Source organism: Chlamydotis macqueenii, chromosome 17 (assembly GCF_036417535.1).
Source record: "Chlamydotis macqueenii isolate bChlMac1 chromosome 17, bChlMac1.mat, whole genome shotgun sequence".
Lineage (NCBI taxonomy): Eukaryota > Metazoa > Chordata > Aves > Otidiformes > Otididae > Chlamydotis > Chlamydotis macqueenii.
The window spans coordinates 10547949-10565728 of record NC_141572.1 but is presented as its reverse complement, the minus strand read 5'-3'; the positions used below and the strand labels follow the sequence as shown (position 1 = coordinate 10565728).

Sequence of the window (17780 nt, the reverse complement as noted above, 5' to 3'; positions counted from 1 at the left end):
GGTTTGTCCAGATTTTTCCCACTGGAAATACTTTAGTCACTTCAGAGCCAGTATCACTGGAATGAGTGGAGCTCAGCAACCCAAAATATTGTAATTGATAGCTATACCATTAATTAAGAAAAAACAAGCAACAAACCCCAACACAAACTCTTACTACAGCCTGTAAGGAGGAACATTTTATCTGTTCATTTTAGCTGTTACACCAAGCCCATTAAATTATCTCAGGCATCTGAATACTTAAGAAAATGCCATTATATTAATGACTCACACTAGTTCCAGGCTACTGAGCAGGAGATCATAGTATAAGTGCTGATACACTTTGGATATACACACAGGGAGCAGGTCTGAAGAGAGAAAGATTTAAATAGAAAATGACCTGTTAGGAGTTTTCAATTCTGATTCTTATTCTGTGTCAGCAAATCTAATAGCCAGCAAAATTCATAATTCATGCCGAGTAACTGTTAGGAAGTGCTTCAAGTGAAAGGTCTGTGTTTTTCTGATTTTGCTTCCTCTAACCTACAGGAAAATTAAACAACTTAATAAAAGCCAAATTTGTGAAACTGTTTATGGACAGGAGGTGAGTACGTAAACTGGTGGAGATGAAGCATAGGCAAACGAAATGAACAAAGGTCATGAAGCCCCTGGAAATAAGCCATTTTTCAGTCAAGCTCTGAGAGGAACTTCCCTTGTTGGATCACAGTAATACAGGAGTGTTCAGAGAAGCAAGCTAAAATACTGACCACTATGGACTTCATTACTTTCACTCACCCATTCAATCATGTTTTAATTCTTTTCAGGAGGCTGAGAAAGTCACCTTGTTTAAGTCGTCAACCCTCCTTGTTTCACATAGTAGCTATCACACGAACTCCAAAAGTGTTCGTATTATGCCAGGAAATCCTACCTCCTCCACAGGAGCCAAACAGTCTGGAACAATAATACACTATACAATATTCAACATTTTTACTCCTCTAACTTTAGGAATTTTGCCAAAGATGGAGTACTATCACTCAGAGAACTCCTGCTTCAATATCTAATCTAAGCTCTGCACAGTGATACTGCAGTCAGCCAGCAAACTGGTCATCACACACTAGCTACTGCGTAACAACAAAATACGTTCTTTATCATCATTCTCTATCTGCCGTCTTATCTTCTCTCCTTAACCTTTTTCATTTGGCCAATGATATCCTGCTGTATCCATTACATTAAAAATATTTCTCTATAAATGCTATCCACTTGCACAGATGTACACACAGACTTGTATCATGCTGCTCTCATCCCACATTCTCCTGTTTTCACTTTTACACCAAGGCAACGTATATCCATGAAAAATCCTTAGATCCTTCTGCTTAGAACTGTAATCCAAAAATACTTCTCATAATGTATGCTGCTTTAATAAACTTAATTTCACTATTAATCTTCTTCTTTCTATAAGGATGAAAGTTAGAATAAATCACCATAATGCCAGGTAAATTAAAACCATCACAAGGTGCAGAATTAAGTCGTCAGAAGGTTTCAGAAAGGCAGTATGAGCGGTTTATCTGATGGTAGCTGGTGGTGTATTCACTTACTGCCATTTGGCTCCTTTAGCCTTCAAAGTGAGACTGGTATTTTTACACAGTCAAGATACAGGAATGAAAAAATCTGTCAAACCTGGAATATGGAACAGACAAGTGCTGTAAAGAGCAAGATCAGATACAGGCTGATATCTACCTCAAAAGCAGTCCTGGAAATATATACAAAATTAAATATATAGAAGAGGAAACTACCTTGGGTAATGTCAGAGAATTGTCTTAACATACAACTGGTAGAAACAGCTCACAGAAAAAACATACCTCATCTTGGTTATATCACACATAGCTTCACCTAAGGAAGAAGCGTTGAAGAAAACTTTTCCAAGTATGTAACGATTTTGGCTATACATCCATTAAATTTATGTTCCTCAGAGTAATGCATTTAGAGCATTTTAGAGCAAAAGAAGAGCGTATTTAAAGACAATGAGGTCTGACTTCAGACACGTACACACTACTTGCCTGTTCAACACTCTTGTGTGAACTCTACACATCGACATTGAAAGGAGTTATGGCAAAGCTTTCAGTCAGACGCTGTAGCAATTAGTAGGAGAAAGGAAAACGCGACGCCAGCTAATTAAAAAGATTGAATTTTATGTCTTAGATTTTCTTCTAAGATTCCAAATTTACTCTTTGCCGGTTTTGTTTGCTTTGTTTTGTTTATGTGGCAGTCTACACTGGTGTAACTGTTCTTGCCATTCATTTCTGTGATAAAACTATGGATAAATAACTCAGTAAGAAGCGGCAAAAACTAGTCTGGTAACGGGATAGCAGACATATAATACAAAAACATGTATTTTAAAGACCTTTGATGGATCATCACCTTTAAAACTCGGCTCTCCTACTGCATTTTAAAATAGATTTAGTTTTTTTAAAATCCTATACAGATTTTTTAAAAAGTAGAACATAATCTAAGTTTAAAGCTGACCTCACTAAGTGTCTAAAGGCAGCGTTTCCATCCCTGTCTGATACACAGCTGGCAGATGGAAAAATCAAATTGTGGATTTACTTATTACACGTTTGTAAAAGGACACTCAGCACACAGTATTCCAGCAAGCCTGCACCTTTCAGATCCTTTTTAGAGTGGGTGAAACAGTTGCTGTTAAACTTTTAAGATCTAGCTTTAAAATGAACTGCTTTATGTCCTGTAACACACTACAACCTCCATGACAAACTCTCTTCTAAAAAAGCCGTATCTTCATTTATTTCAGGGTTATTTGTTCCCTAGCCTACCTTTGTCTAGAAACTCATCTACTCAACAAAAGAAGAAACTTTTCCTAGGGAAACACAATGGAAAAAAATAGCTGTTTAATATCCACTGGCAGAAACGACAGTTCAAAACCCCATGCTTTTATCTCCAGGGATTCAGATTTACTGGCATCTTTACTAGCTGGGTCTTGGAAGCCTGCAAAGTTAGCCAGAAAGAACAGTGTGTATATATTGAGAGAGAAAACTCTGTGAACGACGGACATTTTTCACTGATGAGTTCTGTTTTTCCAAGAGGATGGAGTGAAGAACTGTAAATAATATGCTGGGCAGAGGGTGAAAAAGTTATCTAGCTTTTTATAGGCAACTTTAAGACTTCATTGCTTACTGGGTTTCTGGTCTTAATCCAATCACTATGAAAGTTTCACTTGCACGGTTAACTCCTTTGTGTTCAGAGTTGGTATTGAGACTGCGTAAGAGAGTGAGCACATGCGAGAGAGAACAAATGAGAGAACAACGAGAGAACAAACTCCTTTGTACCTACTAAAAGTATTCTTCCAATTAAAATGTTAGAAAATCTGGGCAAGAGATGTATTAATAGAATTACATTAACTTTATAAGTAAAAAAAAAGGGGGGGGGCAAAGAAGGAAAGTGGATTGCTATTGGTGGCCAAAGAACAGCTATCAAGGGTAAAGTTAGAAAATAATGAAATTTTAACTCTTATTGTAGGGGCAAACTAGTATCACAATTTCCTGCTTCTCCTTCCCCCAGTGGAAGCCATTTGCCATGCTGGACAAGAAAAACAACGGAAATTAATATGCTTACTTGACTAAAATATGTGGATTCTCAAAAAGCTACCTTTTTCCACATAGAAAACACATGCCTGTTTCAAACATAGACCTTAATATCAGTAAATTTAATGGAATCAGAGAAAACACTAATTCTCTTCTATGCATTCACTTTTATAAAATTGCCTTTCAGTCACAGTTTTAGAGAAGGGCCAGCCTGTCACTCAATATGCATTTTAATGAACCAACTTATAAAAAGTTCAAGCATTCATGAAAAAAAAAGTTTCCAGACTTGATGCAGAAATAACCTTGTATATATGAATTATACTTAATCAACGCAAATATGCCTGCCTGAATCTGCAGGGAGGTGACACAATGATTTTTTGGGTACAAGTTCCTCTATCCTATGGCTCAATGGACATTCCATGATGGGAGCTGGGAGCACCGTGCCTGTGACATGGTGTTGCTCCACAGAACATACAGCGAAGGGAAACTGAGAAAATTAACAAAGACCAAAAAGGAAGAAAAACAAGGAACAGAGAGGATGGGAAGACACTGATTTGGTTTCACTTTTCAATCTTCCAAACGTTAGCTTATACTGTAACCATAAAATAACTGCCATTTATACATCTGACTGCGTTTATAAATTAAGGAATAGGATAATGCAATCACTTGGCTCAGAAGGAGGATTTTTTATTTATTCCTCAGCAGCTTTCCACACAAGTATCTCTCTTCACTACACCAGAAATTGTTTCCTCACAGAGATTAAGAACAATAACTTTATAACGACATCATTCAGGAAGGTAGGAAAAGCAATTAAACACTTGTTAAAATTACTGAGGAAGCAAGCCAGGCAGGCAGCACATTAGCTCAAACTTATCCCCAACGCAAACCAGCAAAGTCTCAGTTATCTCTCCTGAAGGAGAGGTACTGGATGACCCGTACAGCTCACTCAGGCACCTCTGCAGCAAAGGTTCCCTGAGGCGCAGTGCCTCCTAACAGCACCTTGTTTTCTGTAACTACCCAGAAGGTCGGTGTTAATGCTGCAGGTCACCTTTTCTAGACACTATTTTGTATACCACCTATTAAATGGTACTAAGTCTCATAACTTGTGTCAACCATTAACTAGTTAACTAGTTAAGGGGTTTTTAAAAATGATTCCTTTATGGTTTCTCTTCCGTAGTGGTTGCATAAGAATGGCATCCAAAACAGTCATAAGCAAGAAGGGAAAAACGGAATAACTAAACCCTTGTGATTTCTGGGGTGTTACTTGTGATTTTTTTTTTTTTTAATATTTGAGTTGGCATCCTCTCATACTAATTTTCACATAAAGTGTTGTAAGCACTGAAAAGATCAACCTTTTTTCAAAAAGTTGCAACCAATCACATGATTAAGCTAAAACATAACCATTAATTCTCTTAGAGCCTCCATACATGATTAAACTCAAACTCTCACCACACTGAGACACAATCTCAACTCAACATGGGTGCACAGTAAGTTTCTTCAAGTTCTTTCCCTTTTCCCCCAGTCTGATACGAATGGCACTATTTTTGTCAGAAGATTCATGTTCCACATAGCAGATGTCTAGGAGCTGGAAGCACACTTGCCAACTGAAGAGACACACACCCAACTATGAGCAGGAGGAGAGTAACCCAGATCTATCACCAGGCAAGGACAGGAAGGAAAGCAGAGCAGTAAAAGTTCTAGGAAAGTGATTTTGGTCTGCTGTTGCCTCCAGTTTCAGGCTTTTCCAGTACACGGCAGAGAAACAGTGAAACTGAGGCTTCAGTCAAGTTGCCACAATCAGCATCAAAGAGCTGCCCGTGGCCCTGCGTGGTATTTGGTTCTTCAGGTCAGCATTAGTAGCAGCCTCAGAGGGGGCAGAACAAATGTCTAGAATAGGTTCAGATCACTCCAATGGATTTCCCTCTTCCCTTAGATGATACATAGCCAGTTATCTCTAACAGAGACATTAAATTCTATAATGAATGTTTCATTTTAATTCAAGTCGTGGGAATCATTAACGCTGAGGTTACACTTCAGGAGCTGGGAGAGAAACAAAAGGCAGCTGTATCACATCAAAAGAAAATCCCATTTACTCACTCAATTTTTCTGACAGTGACCAGTAATGTATGTCTAAGGGAAGGTATAAAAATAATTGAGGCATATAATGAAACCTCCTTGATATAACTGCCCGGCTTCCGGGAAAGCTGAGGCATGCTGCCTTTTTTCCCCCTTGGTAGTCCCCTCTATTAGGCACTTGATAACAGCCTTCTTTCCTACATCTCAAATTCATTCCAAAACTGAGCCAGCCCTTGCACCTTGCTCTCCTTTTCAGAATCAGCTTTCCTCTGGTAGGACATTGAGACGTGACTCTCAACCTGAAACACAACTAGGGAAAGGACCTGCTACACAGGGAGAGTAATGGAGAAGCGCCCACTGGTTACCACCATACTATAAGAAGAACTACTTGCAGCACCAAACGTAGACTTTGTTCTTCAACTACTCAGTGTCTAGAACTTGCAGTTCTGTGCAGCAGAGGTGTCCTGTCAGTGCCCAAGTCACACCTGGTATGAACAATGGCAAATCAAAGTGAAATCACTGCCGTGTCTCAGCTTCTGGCTCCCAGTGGATGCTGCTACCTTAATTTGACCTTGCTTACTCAGACCACAGAATGAAGAACTTCAGGGATACAGCAGAGAATAAACATACTGCATTTCTTCTGGAGTTAAAAATAGAACAATTATCCTTAACAGCTTGCAGCAAGACTTCATGCACATGAATGTCTGCGTTACAGTATATTGTGTACATGCACAGCTTTCATATGTAGGGAACAGTTACCAAAGATGGACATCAGCATCTTTATTACAAGAGATTATTATCACCAGAGAAGATGTGCCAGGAGAATACAAATACTGTATATTAAACCATATGGAGAAGTTACTGGTACACTGAGCTCAGCCATCAAAACGCTTCTTCCACAATCACCACCCACCCACAGACTGATGAATACCCATCATCTGTGCACAAAGTTTAACTTTGTTTTATTAATAGTGGCATGAAATCTGAATATATAAAATGTGTTCTACTATATAAAGCAATGTTTGGGGATTTTTTTTTTCTCCTAGTGAATTAATTTCTAATTTAGTTACTATAGAAACCATCGTGGAGCCCTCTTTTTTTTTTTAAAAAAAAAAAGTCTCTCTATATATTTACACAGACACACAGAGATAAAGAAGAGAAGAAAAGCAAGAGTGCACCTGTACATGCAGGTGACAGAGAAATGTGTAACTGGCCAAAGAAAAAAAGACATGGTATTCATTTATAGGAACACAGCTAAAACTCCTCTAAGTCCAACTGCAATAATCTTTCATACAGGGACTGCTGTCACCAGCAGGGCTGTGAACACGCAAAACCCTCTGGTCCTAGAAAATCAAGGGCCATTTTTTTTTCTATTTGAAAAACAAATAGGTACAATAATGCAGTAAGCATTTTTTTCCCCTAGAACTGAAAAAGGGAATTCTGTGCATCCTGACATTATTCTAATATGTCAAACGAGAAGAAATAAGGGCTAAGTGAAAATGCCTTTTTTTCTCATTCTGAAGACAGTAAAAAATTAATTTGAAGAAATTTCAGTCACAGCTGACTGACAGCTAACAAATTAGACATAAGACCGTGACACACAGATTCAGACCAGCAGTTCTGCAGTAAAATTTAACAGGAGACAGCTTTACCCAGGTTTATTTCCTTTCATACAGTGCTGTCATAAACATTTCATAAATAATTCTACTAGGAGTATGCATGATTTATAAAATGCCTGGGAGGAGCAGGCTGGCACAGTCCCCACTTGTCTCTGAGCTGCTAGCTTTCTCTCCTGCACACTGTTGTTTGTACTTGTAAAATTGAGTCAGCTATAATTTCAACAACCCTGAATCTTCAGTACAAGAGATTAAAAACACTAATGCTACTTGCTGCAGAAGAAAAAGGTTATTTCAATAGTAAAGTATCTACAGAAAGCCACTTAGACATTCATTTAACTCTTTTGCATCATGAAGGCCAAAGAGTTCTCAAAAATAAAGCCAAATGCATCTCATGGAAGTAAATAAAAATATTAGGCAAAGTGTTTCTGTTGAAAATCACCCTGGAGGACATTAATAAACTTAGAAAATCTTAAGGCTTGCCATTTAATTTCTAAGATTAGATGCGACTACCTACTTTTGTAGAGCTCTATAATTTCTGTTTTATCACCCGCCACTGTATGGGAAGACGCTAGCTGGGACAGCGGGCTGTAGCACCATCTGCATGCAATGGATGACACACAAATCTGTATTCTGAGCGCTGACCCAGATGGTGCAGTACGTTTGCTTACCCACTGCCTGGCTAGGAGCTTTGCAGAAGAACAAACTAGTTGAGGTTTAACCCAGACAAGGTCAACACAGTGTTGAAAGATTTTTTTTCCAAGTTGATCAGAGGTTTAGGTTTGTCCAGTTCTGGAATGTCAGATGACACTAACAGCTTTTTTTCATGGGCACTTGTAGCCATTTCTCTCTCAGATCTGGATTTTCTCATTGTGCTATGTCTGTGTTATCTGTACTGGATTACTGCCACATGTTCCACACAGAGCATTACTTGAAGAGGATTTTGAAAATATAGCTGGGTAGAAAAATGAGACCACCAAAATATTTTATAATGCTAAACTCATGATGTACACCGTACCTGTTAACAGCAAGACTAACCCACATGTGCGCAGGAATAAGTCAGGATGTCAGCACTGATTCACAAGGGCCTCAGCAAGTTCTTTTGCTGTCTGAGGCGCTCCGTGTGCTAGTCATACTACTACCATAGCTGAGACACCCTGGAGTTGAGTTCCCAGACCAAAATTTCTCAAGCCTAGAGGCAGTGGTCTACGTGGCAGACTCTAGACTGACATTGTCTTTATCTGTTGACAGACCCAAAGTCAAGCGGAGAACATAATTTTCACCCATCTTCACTCTTTTCCAACTGTACTGCCGACACATTGCACTGGGCTAGCATATATCTTTTGTTGAAGGTTATATCTTATTTCAAAGTGTATTTAATTTCTTAGTAAAGAAAATTAAGACTACTAAATTGTGGTAATTAGGTTTTTGTTGATTTACAAAATAGAATTATTATACAGCTGCCTAATATATATACTAGCATTTTTCATGCTTCAGAGATCAATATGCGGAATAAGGAATGTTTTTTGAAATAATGTTGGAAACATCCACCTAGGGATACAATGGAATCTATCTTTAAATTAAATTATCTAACATTAGCATTCAAAAACTAGACATGATTTAGGTTAACCGCTGATCTTTCTTAATGCGGTGATTCACATTTTCAAGTAGAAGCACTCCCTCACACACACTGCTCAGTTCCCTACTGCTCATCTTCCTCATACGTGAAAACTCAGGATACTCTTGACACTTAACCCTGCAATGATGAACGAGTCAACCTTGATCACGCAAAGTTCACACTTGACTTGAAGCATGTTCAATAATTTCATTACCTTCTATGAGAATACTTGCGTTAGCTGGATCTGAGCCAAAGTATTCACCAGCTTGCAGAGTTAATCACACCGCAGGATTCTTGTACAGAAAGCAGGCTGATATTGCACGGAAATAACCAGAACAAAGCCATGCAGTAATCACTCAGGTCACAATTGTTTGGTCTATACCCTATCAGGCTGACAGTATTTTTTACTCAAAATTTCTATCCAGAAAGATGTAATGGCATAGAAGCTCTTTTTGCAAACTGAGAAATGTTGGTGCTTCTCTCCCCATGTTTTCAACCTTATCAGAAATAATTCCTGCAATGTGGTTCCCTTCAAGAGAGGAAAATCCCAGCAAAGAGTGCTATAATACAATTCTGCCTTTCCTGTAGCCACTGGTCTGGCTTATTTAATGCACCTTTGCTGAATTTCACATTACCGTCCATTCGCAAATCTTTTAAAGGAGAAACAGCTGTGAAGATGATGGCTGAGAAAGTATGGGTGTGTTTATCAGCCGTATAAACTTACGTTGAAGAAATTGGTCTTGTTCCTCTCACAGAAGAGGCCCTGTGCAGGCATGTGCTTCAGCTGCTGCCAGGGAACTCCGCTGCCCAGCAACACATCACGGGCCCACTGCAGGTTCTGTGGACAAAGTGGAACAGGTCAAATTTGATTAATAGCACTCAATGAGTTAACAGGAAAATATCAGTAGGAGACTAAATGATAGACAACAAGCAAAAATTCACAAAAGCGCTACCCCTCTAAGAGTTCAATGCATGAGCATCTCCTGTGCAGTTGAGAACCAGGAACAGCTGTTGGCTCCAGGCAAAACCCCACTAACAGATGGGACAATTATTAATTGTAAGGTCTCACTGACAGAGGTTTTGCTTTACTTCATTTTTTCGTTCTGTATTAGAATGTAGCCAGGCCATCAGACTGGCTTTTTTACAGAAAACTTTGCTGCAGAGCAGATAAACAAAAGAGGAAAATACTTGGTCCATAGAGACAAATTACCATGTTGAATTCTGATTTGTTTTCTGTGGGCTGGATATATGCTATTGTGAATCATAAACTTGATTAAATCATGCCCATCTAAGAAGTATATTCAGGCATAATATCTTTTTTTTTTTTTTTTTTTTAGGGTGGGGGAGCTGTTTTGCAGGTTATTTTCTTTACAAGACTTCGGTGAAACAGTAAAAGCCCTGCTCAATAGAAGTGCTTTTGTCCTAATGACAGTAATCATGCAGACATCTCCAATGTCTTACCAGAACTGGAGCATCTCCTCTAGCAAAATGCTGATTACAGATTCATGTGCAAGAGAGCTGAACATTGGAAATACTAACCAGATATTTATGGATGTCACAAGTACTTCATTCAGAGAGCTCGTATAGATATTTATACAGGACCTTCATCATTACAGTGTACAACAGCCGAGAGGATTTGGATAGCTTTCTTTTGGTATGGGACAAATACTTTTCTCATAAATATCACAAGGTACTTTCTGGCTCGTCAGGGGAACCAGTAAATTTAATTATTATCACTAAGTGTCAAATTTAACTAAGGCTGAAGAAAGCAAAGTATGTAACCTTAACTGTACACCAACTTTTTCGTACAGTACTTCTTTTGTAATACATATTTCTGTAATCCTATTAACCTAAGCCTGCAAAATACTTTGAAATACATACAGAAGAAAATACAGCACAAAAAAAAACCCCTACAAAAATCTGGTCTTCCATGAAAGTCATCTTGTTTTCAATAAAATCAGAATCCAGTAAAAATAAGCTTATTATAACCCCCAAGATCCAGGCACATAAATGCTTTATTTTATGCCAATCATAGTAATCAGAAACATAAGTAAACTCCAAGTGTGAAAATGTAGTAAAAAATTGCCTAATGTGTGGCAATCTGAATCTTACGGTTCAAACTATCGGATAAAAATTAAAGGAAAACAAAACCCTTAAGAAAGCCACCACCACAAAGCTTAACTATAAGATCCCACACTAAACAAATTTTAGCTATGGATGTATTCCTGAATCTAAGTTTTATGATGAAAACGTTAAGAGACCATTAAGTGTGGTGTCGTGCTCTGGTGATCTACTGCGCACTTTATACTGACCATCCACAGGCTGTATTTGTACGTATAATTCATAGGTTTTATTGAACAAGACGATGACAGTAACCTAGCTAGGAGGAAAAAAGATCATTCAGACAAATGGGGCAATTACACGGTAACTTCACACAATCAAAACTAATAGGAATAAAATACGTAGTTACAGATTTTCCACTACCCTTCTCCTTAAATCAGCACAACCAGTTATTCCCAGTAAATATGCCTGAGCAGGTCTCAACTCATTAGATTTCACAGAGTCTGCTCTGGCTTCGTTTTTAGCTGATGAAGTTATTAGGAGTGGGTAAAGGGATCCAGGACATAGCAAAAAGGATTTATTCTTCTTGGCACACTGCTTGCCAGTCTGAAATGCTGGATTTAGCTGTGTGACTCAGGGTAATTATGAAGTACTCTTTCCAGTTCAGCTGTTGCCTCCCACATCTTCATCACCCCAAGATTCAAAGACAAGATGACTGACAGGGTACAATAACTTTCAAAAAAGTTTACCAGCATTGTTAAAGTGGAAAAGGAAAATCTCTCATGGTCAACCAAGTGGAAATCTGAGTCACCCGAGCTGGATACCCCTTAACGCACTGGTGTCAGAAGCCACCTCTACCTAACTTGGCAACTCCGTGCAGTGCTGCTGAGAGGTGTACAAAACATCCTACTACACCTTAATCCTTCCCTCTGTTTTCTTTTATAGTCCGTTAGGAGGCTTTGTCTCAAAAAACCCCTAGTGCTACTGCAAGAAATGAAACCAAAATAAAGACTACTGACCTTGAAAGGTGGCCCTCTGAATGAACTGTTATTGCCAAACTGCTGCTACTTGAAATGCTTACATCTATTATGCTTACAGATTATGCCTGTCTCTAAGTATATATCAAACCTACACATATATAATATTGTAACTTTTACATGCATGTATTACGCCTAGTTTGACTAAATTGTCATGCTACTGACATTATGTTATACCAGGCATGAATTTCCCCATTTAGGGCTCTGTTAATAACGGACATAATAGAAGATACAAGCTTAAAAAACCTAAGTCATGCAAACAATATCTGTGAGCAGAATCTTCTGGGATTTATAGAGTAGTTCTTATTTTTAGATAAAAAAAAGCACATATGTAAATCTATTTATTTCCTGACAATCTGCTGGCTGCAGAGTATCAGACCAGTTCTACATACTGATCCATAAGGACCATAAGGCAAATGCTTTTCACAAAACTTTTCAGTTATACTGATGAACAGCATCTTGCCAAGCCCTATCATCTCCTTCCAAACCACACCAACACCCTTTTTGGAGGTAAAAATCACAAAGGATGAAGACTTTTCTTCAAGACAGAGACAAGGTCAATGGGAAACTAAAACTACTGCCCAAACTGGCAATGAAATGATTTCTGAAAATTCAGCCTTACTTTCCCACAGGCTTATTCCAACAAAAATCAGCTATGTATAAATTTGCTTTGATAACAGAATAAAACAAAGAGAAATAGGCTCCAAATATTAAGCAGGATTTTGCAGGGGGAAAAAAAAAACAAAACCACAAACAAAAAACCAGAATATGTAGCCAAACAAAATGTTGAATAGATTTTGAAAAGGATGTTAAGAAAAGCACTCAACAACTATTTTTACTAATCTCGCAACAGCAAAAGCGGTAATACTGTAAAATGGGAGAAAACAGATTGCATGGAAAACTTGTTTTTCTATGCACTATGGAGATCTGCCAATCCTCTCCTTTCCCAGCCAACCATGAATTTTGGCCATCAGCTGAAATTCTTCATACAAATTTCTGGCACTGATACATAAATGCTGACTTTTCCAAGATGGTTATATGCATTTAAAAATTAATTTCAGCTTTCTAAAATTTACCAGTATTTACCAGGTAAATTATTGGTAATTTTACTCTGTTCCCACAGCAACTCAACCTGAAGTAATTTATCTCATTTTTAAAATCAGACTTATCATCAGCATACTTCTTAACTCCAGCATAGATGCATTTTGTGTTTTAAGTTTGCTCAGGAGTATAACTCCTGCTAAAGAATTATTAGTGTACCATTAAAACACAGACATCTGACGCTGCTCTACAAAAGCATTCTACCTGAATGAGTCATCAAAGAAAGAAAATTACAACCTCATGGAAGTATGTAGTATACATATCTCAGTAGGAAGATTTTTTTTGCAGTGTTGAGTAGTTGTTTGTTACACAGAGAAGTAATAAAAAGGACAGTAAAATCCAACAATGTTAATTGAAGCCAACCTGGTAACTACTAGCCTCTACCAGGCAGGATTCAATTTTTCTGAGTTCCAAGAGAGAACAGACTTAGACAACAATGTGCATTTCATGAGAAAAACATTACAAATCACTAAGTTCATACTTATATAGAGAGAGATAAAAAAAAAAAAAAACAAAAGAGAAGACTTCATCAAGAAAAAAAAAACAGAAGAAAATATTTTGCAAGTAGTTCCTCAGGCAAGGACATGCTATTTGAACAAACAAATTGAAAACAGGCAGCCTTTTTTGTTTAATGTTGATAAAAAATCATTTGTCAGCAACAGTAATGACAGATTGCAGGAATCTATGGCTCCTATTAATGGTTAGCTCCATGGAAAAATTAACAACTGTCACATACAAACAGCATAAGAATGTTTTCAAAACAAGCTATCTTTAAAAAAATGGTAATGATTTTCTGGATAATCACTGAACAGCCAAATGGAATATTCATCATCTTTCAGTAGATTGCTACGACACGCTACTGCTCAATTCACAGCAGTGCTGTTAATATGTTTGCTCCTGTGAGGCAAGCGGGATGATTTGTTTCCATTACCTCCCCTTCCCTATTATTCATACAAGCTTCAGTTCTGGTGGGGAAGAGAATTCATGAAGCCATGCAGTGCAGCATACGACATAACATGACTTCCAAATACAAAATCTGCGAGTTCAAACCTTGATTATGACACTTAGTGAAATAACTCTGACAATTTCAGCCTACTCTTCATACACATTTTACTAACTGATACTTCAGAAAGACAAAGGATTATGACACCAGAAGTATGCTGAAGTAAAATAAAGAATGACATAATTTTAAAGCTAAAACAATGATAATTCATAGCAGAAGACTTTTGAAATTAATTTTACTATGAAGAACCTGCAAGGGTGATGCTGGAGGAAGCATTATCTTACCCTCCCTGCAAACAGGAGCTGCTACTGTTACAGTCACCTGGACATTGTTATGCCTGTTTAATCCAAAACCACTGGCTTGCGAGCAGCAGGATCTCTGATTGACTTTCACTCAGTGATTTCTAAACAGCAAATAATTTTTGTCTCACTCAAGATGACCTCTATGCTCTGACAGCAGGAAATCTTTCATTCTACAAAGACCCAACATAGTCTGTCACGTGACGTGTTCATACCAGTACCAGTACTGATGAATTTCTGCTTCCGAGTCACTTACCAGTCCATTTATTCAGTAAAATAAATAATTGTTGTCATTTTTACGAGAACATCTTTATCTATGTGATATATCTAAAAGGTAATTCTCTGCTGAACGACAAAGAATTACTTAGTCCACTACTGGAAAAATAAAATTTGCAACTCAACTGGCCTCGCACATGTCAATCAAACAATCTAGGAGCTGAAGACTTCCCAAAGCACAGTTCCAATCCAAACTGCATTAAACAACCTTCTCTGCTGTATTTTAATACCGGCTCTTCTGAATTAGTACAAATGACAATACAGTTTGTTTACTGGGCAATAAACACAGCCAGTCAGCTATTATACCAGCGGTCTGCTCACCTTGTGTGTTTTGCTGTAAGTGTACAGATACGCCAATCTGTAGAGGCTCTTGTAGTGCTGCGGAAAGCGGCTGAGACACAAACAGAAGGAGGCAATACACTGCTCTGTCAGGAACTTCCGCTGCTCCTCAAGGTCTGCTGGAAGACCATGAGGAAATTCAGATGCATCTCCACAAGGTTCAGCTTTCTTTTTGCAGTCCCACTGTGAGAGCAGGGGGACTGCAGCTTTGATGGGATTGCCAGAAGCAGGCTGAGGATCCACCGGAGTTTTTTGGCTGGTAGGCTCAGCAGGGTGGTAAGATTCTGAGCTCTCCAGCAGCTCTTCTGACTTTCCTGCAACTGTAACATTAAGAGAAGACAAAAGTGACAATGAAAATTACAAAATGGCAAATGAAATATACAAAATGACAAAAAATTAAATACAACAAGTAGTAAACCTTTACTTCATTAAACCTGAGCAATAGTGAGAACTCACCAAATCTTACCCAATGCAGCATTTTATATACTGTGGGAAGGTGGGGTATTAGGCAGGACTACAACAAAATAGAAGTGTAAACCAGTAAAATTCTACTGCAAAGAAAGGAAGAAGGAACAGAAAATTAAAGCCATCCTGCCAAGTGAAATGTATTATCCTTACCAATCTACCTGGAAGAACACAATTCCAGAATACACTTCAGGCTTGAAGAGAATGACTAGCAGCAGCTAACCTGGCCTTCCAGGTAATGTAGGACCTACAGTTCCATCCAAATATTTTTGCTATTAACTTCATAACTCATACTTCAAATAATCCATCTTTTCTTGAAGGAAATCCATCTTACTTCAGAAAATATCCATGACAGTGGGAACTTCCAGGTTTCCTGTTAGCTAGTCATTATTGCTGAAAACATGCATGCTAGATGCAGATTAATTTTCTTAACTTTGAGTTTTAGTCATGGAAGTTTACTGTGTCTTTGTCTTTCCTAGGATAAGAGCCTCTTACATTAGATCTTATCTCCTGGCACACTGGAGATACACTCAAGTATACTTCATTCTCAAGTACGAAGCTGCTCCTTAACTTCTTCTCCGATAAGCCTGAACTTTGAGTCAAACATGTTTTCCAGAACAGAAATTTTTCAGAATTTGCTTGGACAGTCTATGTATCCATCATAATTTTATTCTACAGATAGCTTTATGGAAAAATACAACATTTGTTCTAATAAATGTCAGTAATGTAGGAATGCATCCAACACAGTTTTTCTGACAGACAGCTGATGACAATAATGCCACTCACTGCAAGCCTGAAAAAGAGCGATGTTTTTACTCTAGCAGCCAAAAGATTACTGGATTTAGCGATTATGTAAGCACAATTTTACAGAGCTAGGAACTGGCATCTATTTCACCATATTGATGCAAACATCACCACAGACTTCCCTAGCTTAGGCAAGACTGAAGTAAAATATTCTTAAAAACAAGAAACAAAGCTAATCCAAGCCTGCAAACAAAAAGCTGACTGGTCAGCAGCTGTTCCTAATGAGACCAGTGAAGTGAATCAGGGCTGTCCATCTACCATGGTTTCTGCATCTATGAAACTGGAAAAGACTGAAGTATAGTGTGAACTGGCCAAAAATACTTAACATCCCACAAAGGGCCACAACCTGGAATGGTGGGCAAAATTAATACGCTGGTCTTGTTTGTCTTTCCTTACTGAAGTCCAGCCTTTCTATCTACTGCCACTTCCAACTCTACAAACATCAGACAAAGGGAAATTCCAGCTATTGGATTTTGAAACATTTTTTTCCAGTGGAATACAGAACACTTAGTACTATTATATATGGAAAAATTTGGTAGAGAGCAATTGTACTTCTCCACTGACATAAAGTATCCAATGGAATAAAACATCTAATTCCACTACTTGTGCTCTTCAATGTACTGAATATCTGGGCTGCTACTGGGCCAGAACACAAAGGGCATCTATAACTGGGGAAAACAAAAAGTGTTTTGTTTAAGATTATCTTCAAATAACTACTCCTTAAATTATTTAGAGATTTGAAACATTTAAGAAAGAGTAAGTAATAACCTAAAAGAAGGCAAGTCACTCAAAGGGCCACCACACACAGCAGTTCGTCATTATTGCTTTCTTTCCAAGGTTTAACAGGTAGCACAAATGGGGATGACGGCCACATAAGCAAAGCCCAGTTCCAATTTTAAGCTACACACATACATGCAGCAATAACACCTAGTTAAAATTCTCAGTCGCAGTGCAGCATATTTCAGTGCTTCTGCATGCCAGAAGAAATATTTCAATGAGAATACACTAGCTGACATTATCTATTAAATCAGGCATACTCTTTTCCTCTGTAGATCCCAAAGTCTCTTTGCTGGGCATCAGTGTATCAGCACAGGTAGCAGAAATCCTCTTCTCTGTGTAAGTCTTCCTCAGGCTGTCTTGAGAACTGGCAGGCTCATTAAACATATCCTGTGTGGAACTGGAGTCAGACAGCACAGCCGCAGTGCTATCCTGACTCCTCTCTGCAAAACAGATAAAGAAGGAATGCACCATTTCATACTCATCAAGCTGCTACTTGCATCGTGGTAACAGCAACATAAAACTGCAGCCACTCTGCAAACCTCTTACAAGTGCAATACAGGATCCTTAACAACCACCAATTCTGTTGTCTAACAGGTATTTATTTTCTTTTAAGTTGTCTGCTTCAACTTATCATTTTCATCTCGCCTCTTTGTGCTAAGAAATTAAAACCTCAGTCTTCTTTCACTAGGTGTTATTTAACACTAATGTAATAGAGAGCTCCCTGCCCCGCCACATT

General features: G+C 38.2%; 1 protein-coding gene across 6 annotated transcripts in view; it reads right to left on the bottom strand.

Moving 5' to 3' along the window:
• The window catches only part of CABIN1 (calcineurin binding protein 1), a 116911-nt gene that overhangs the window by 54999 nt on the left and 44132 nt on the right, over positions 1–17780 (bottom strand). For 4 of the 6 annotated variants that reach the window (XM_086761307.1, XM_086761308.1, XM_086761309.1 and 1 more), the window contains exons 27-29: positions 17302–17484; positions 14978–15315; positions 9604–9717 (exon numbers count right to left, since the gene is read on the bottom strand). In XM_086761307.1, coding sequence (XP_086617433.1) covers positions 9604–9717; positions 14978–15315; positions 17302–17484 — 635 coding nt within the window. The remainder of the gene's footprint in view (positions 1–9603; positions 9718–14977; positions 15316–17301; positions 17485–17780) is intronic. The other 2 variants (XM_086761305.1, XM_086761306.1) reach the window with 1 other exon arrangement.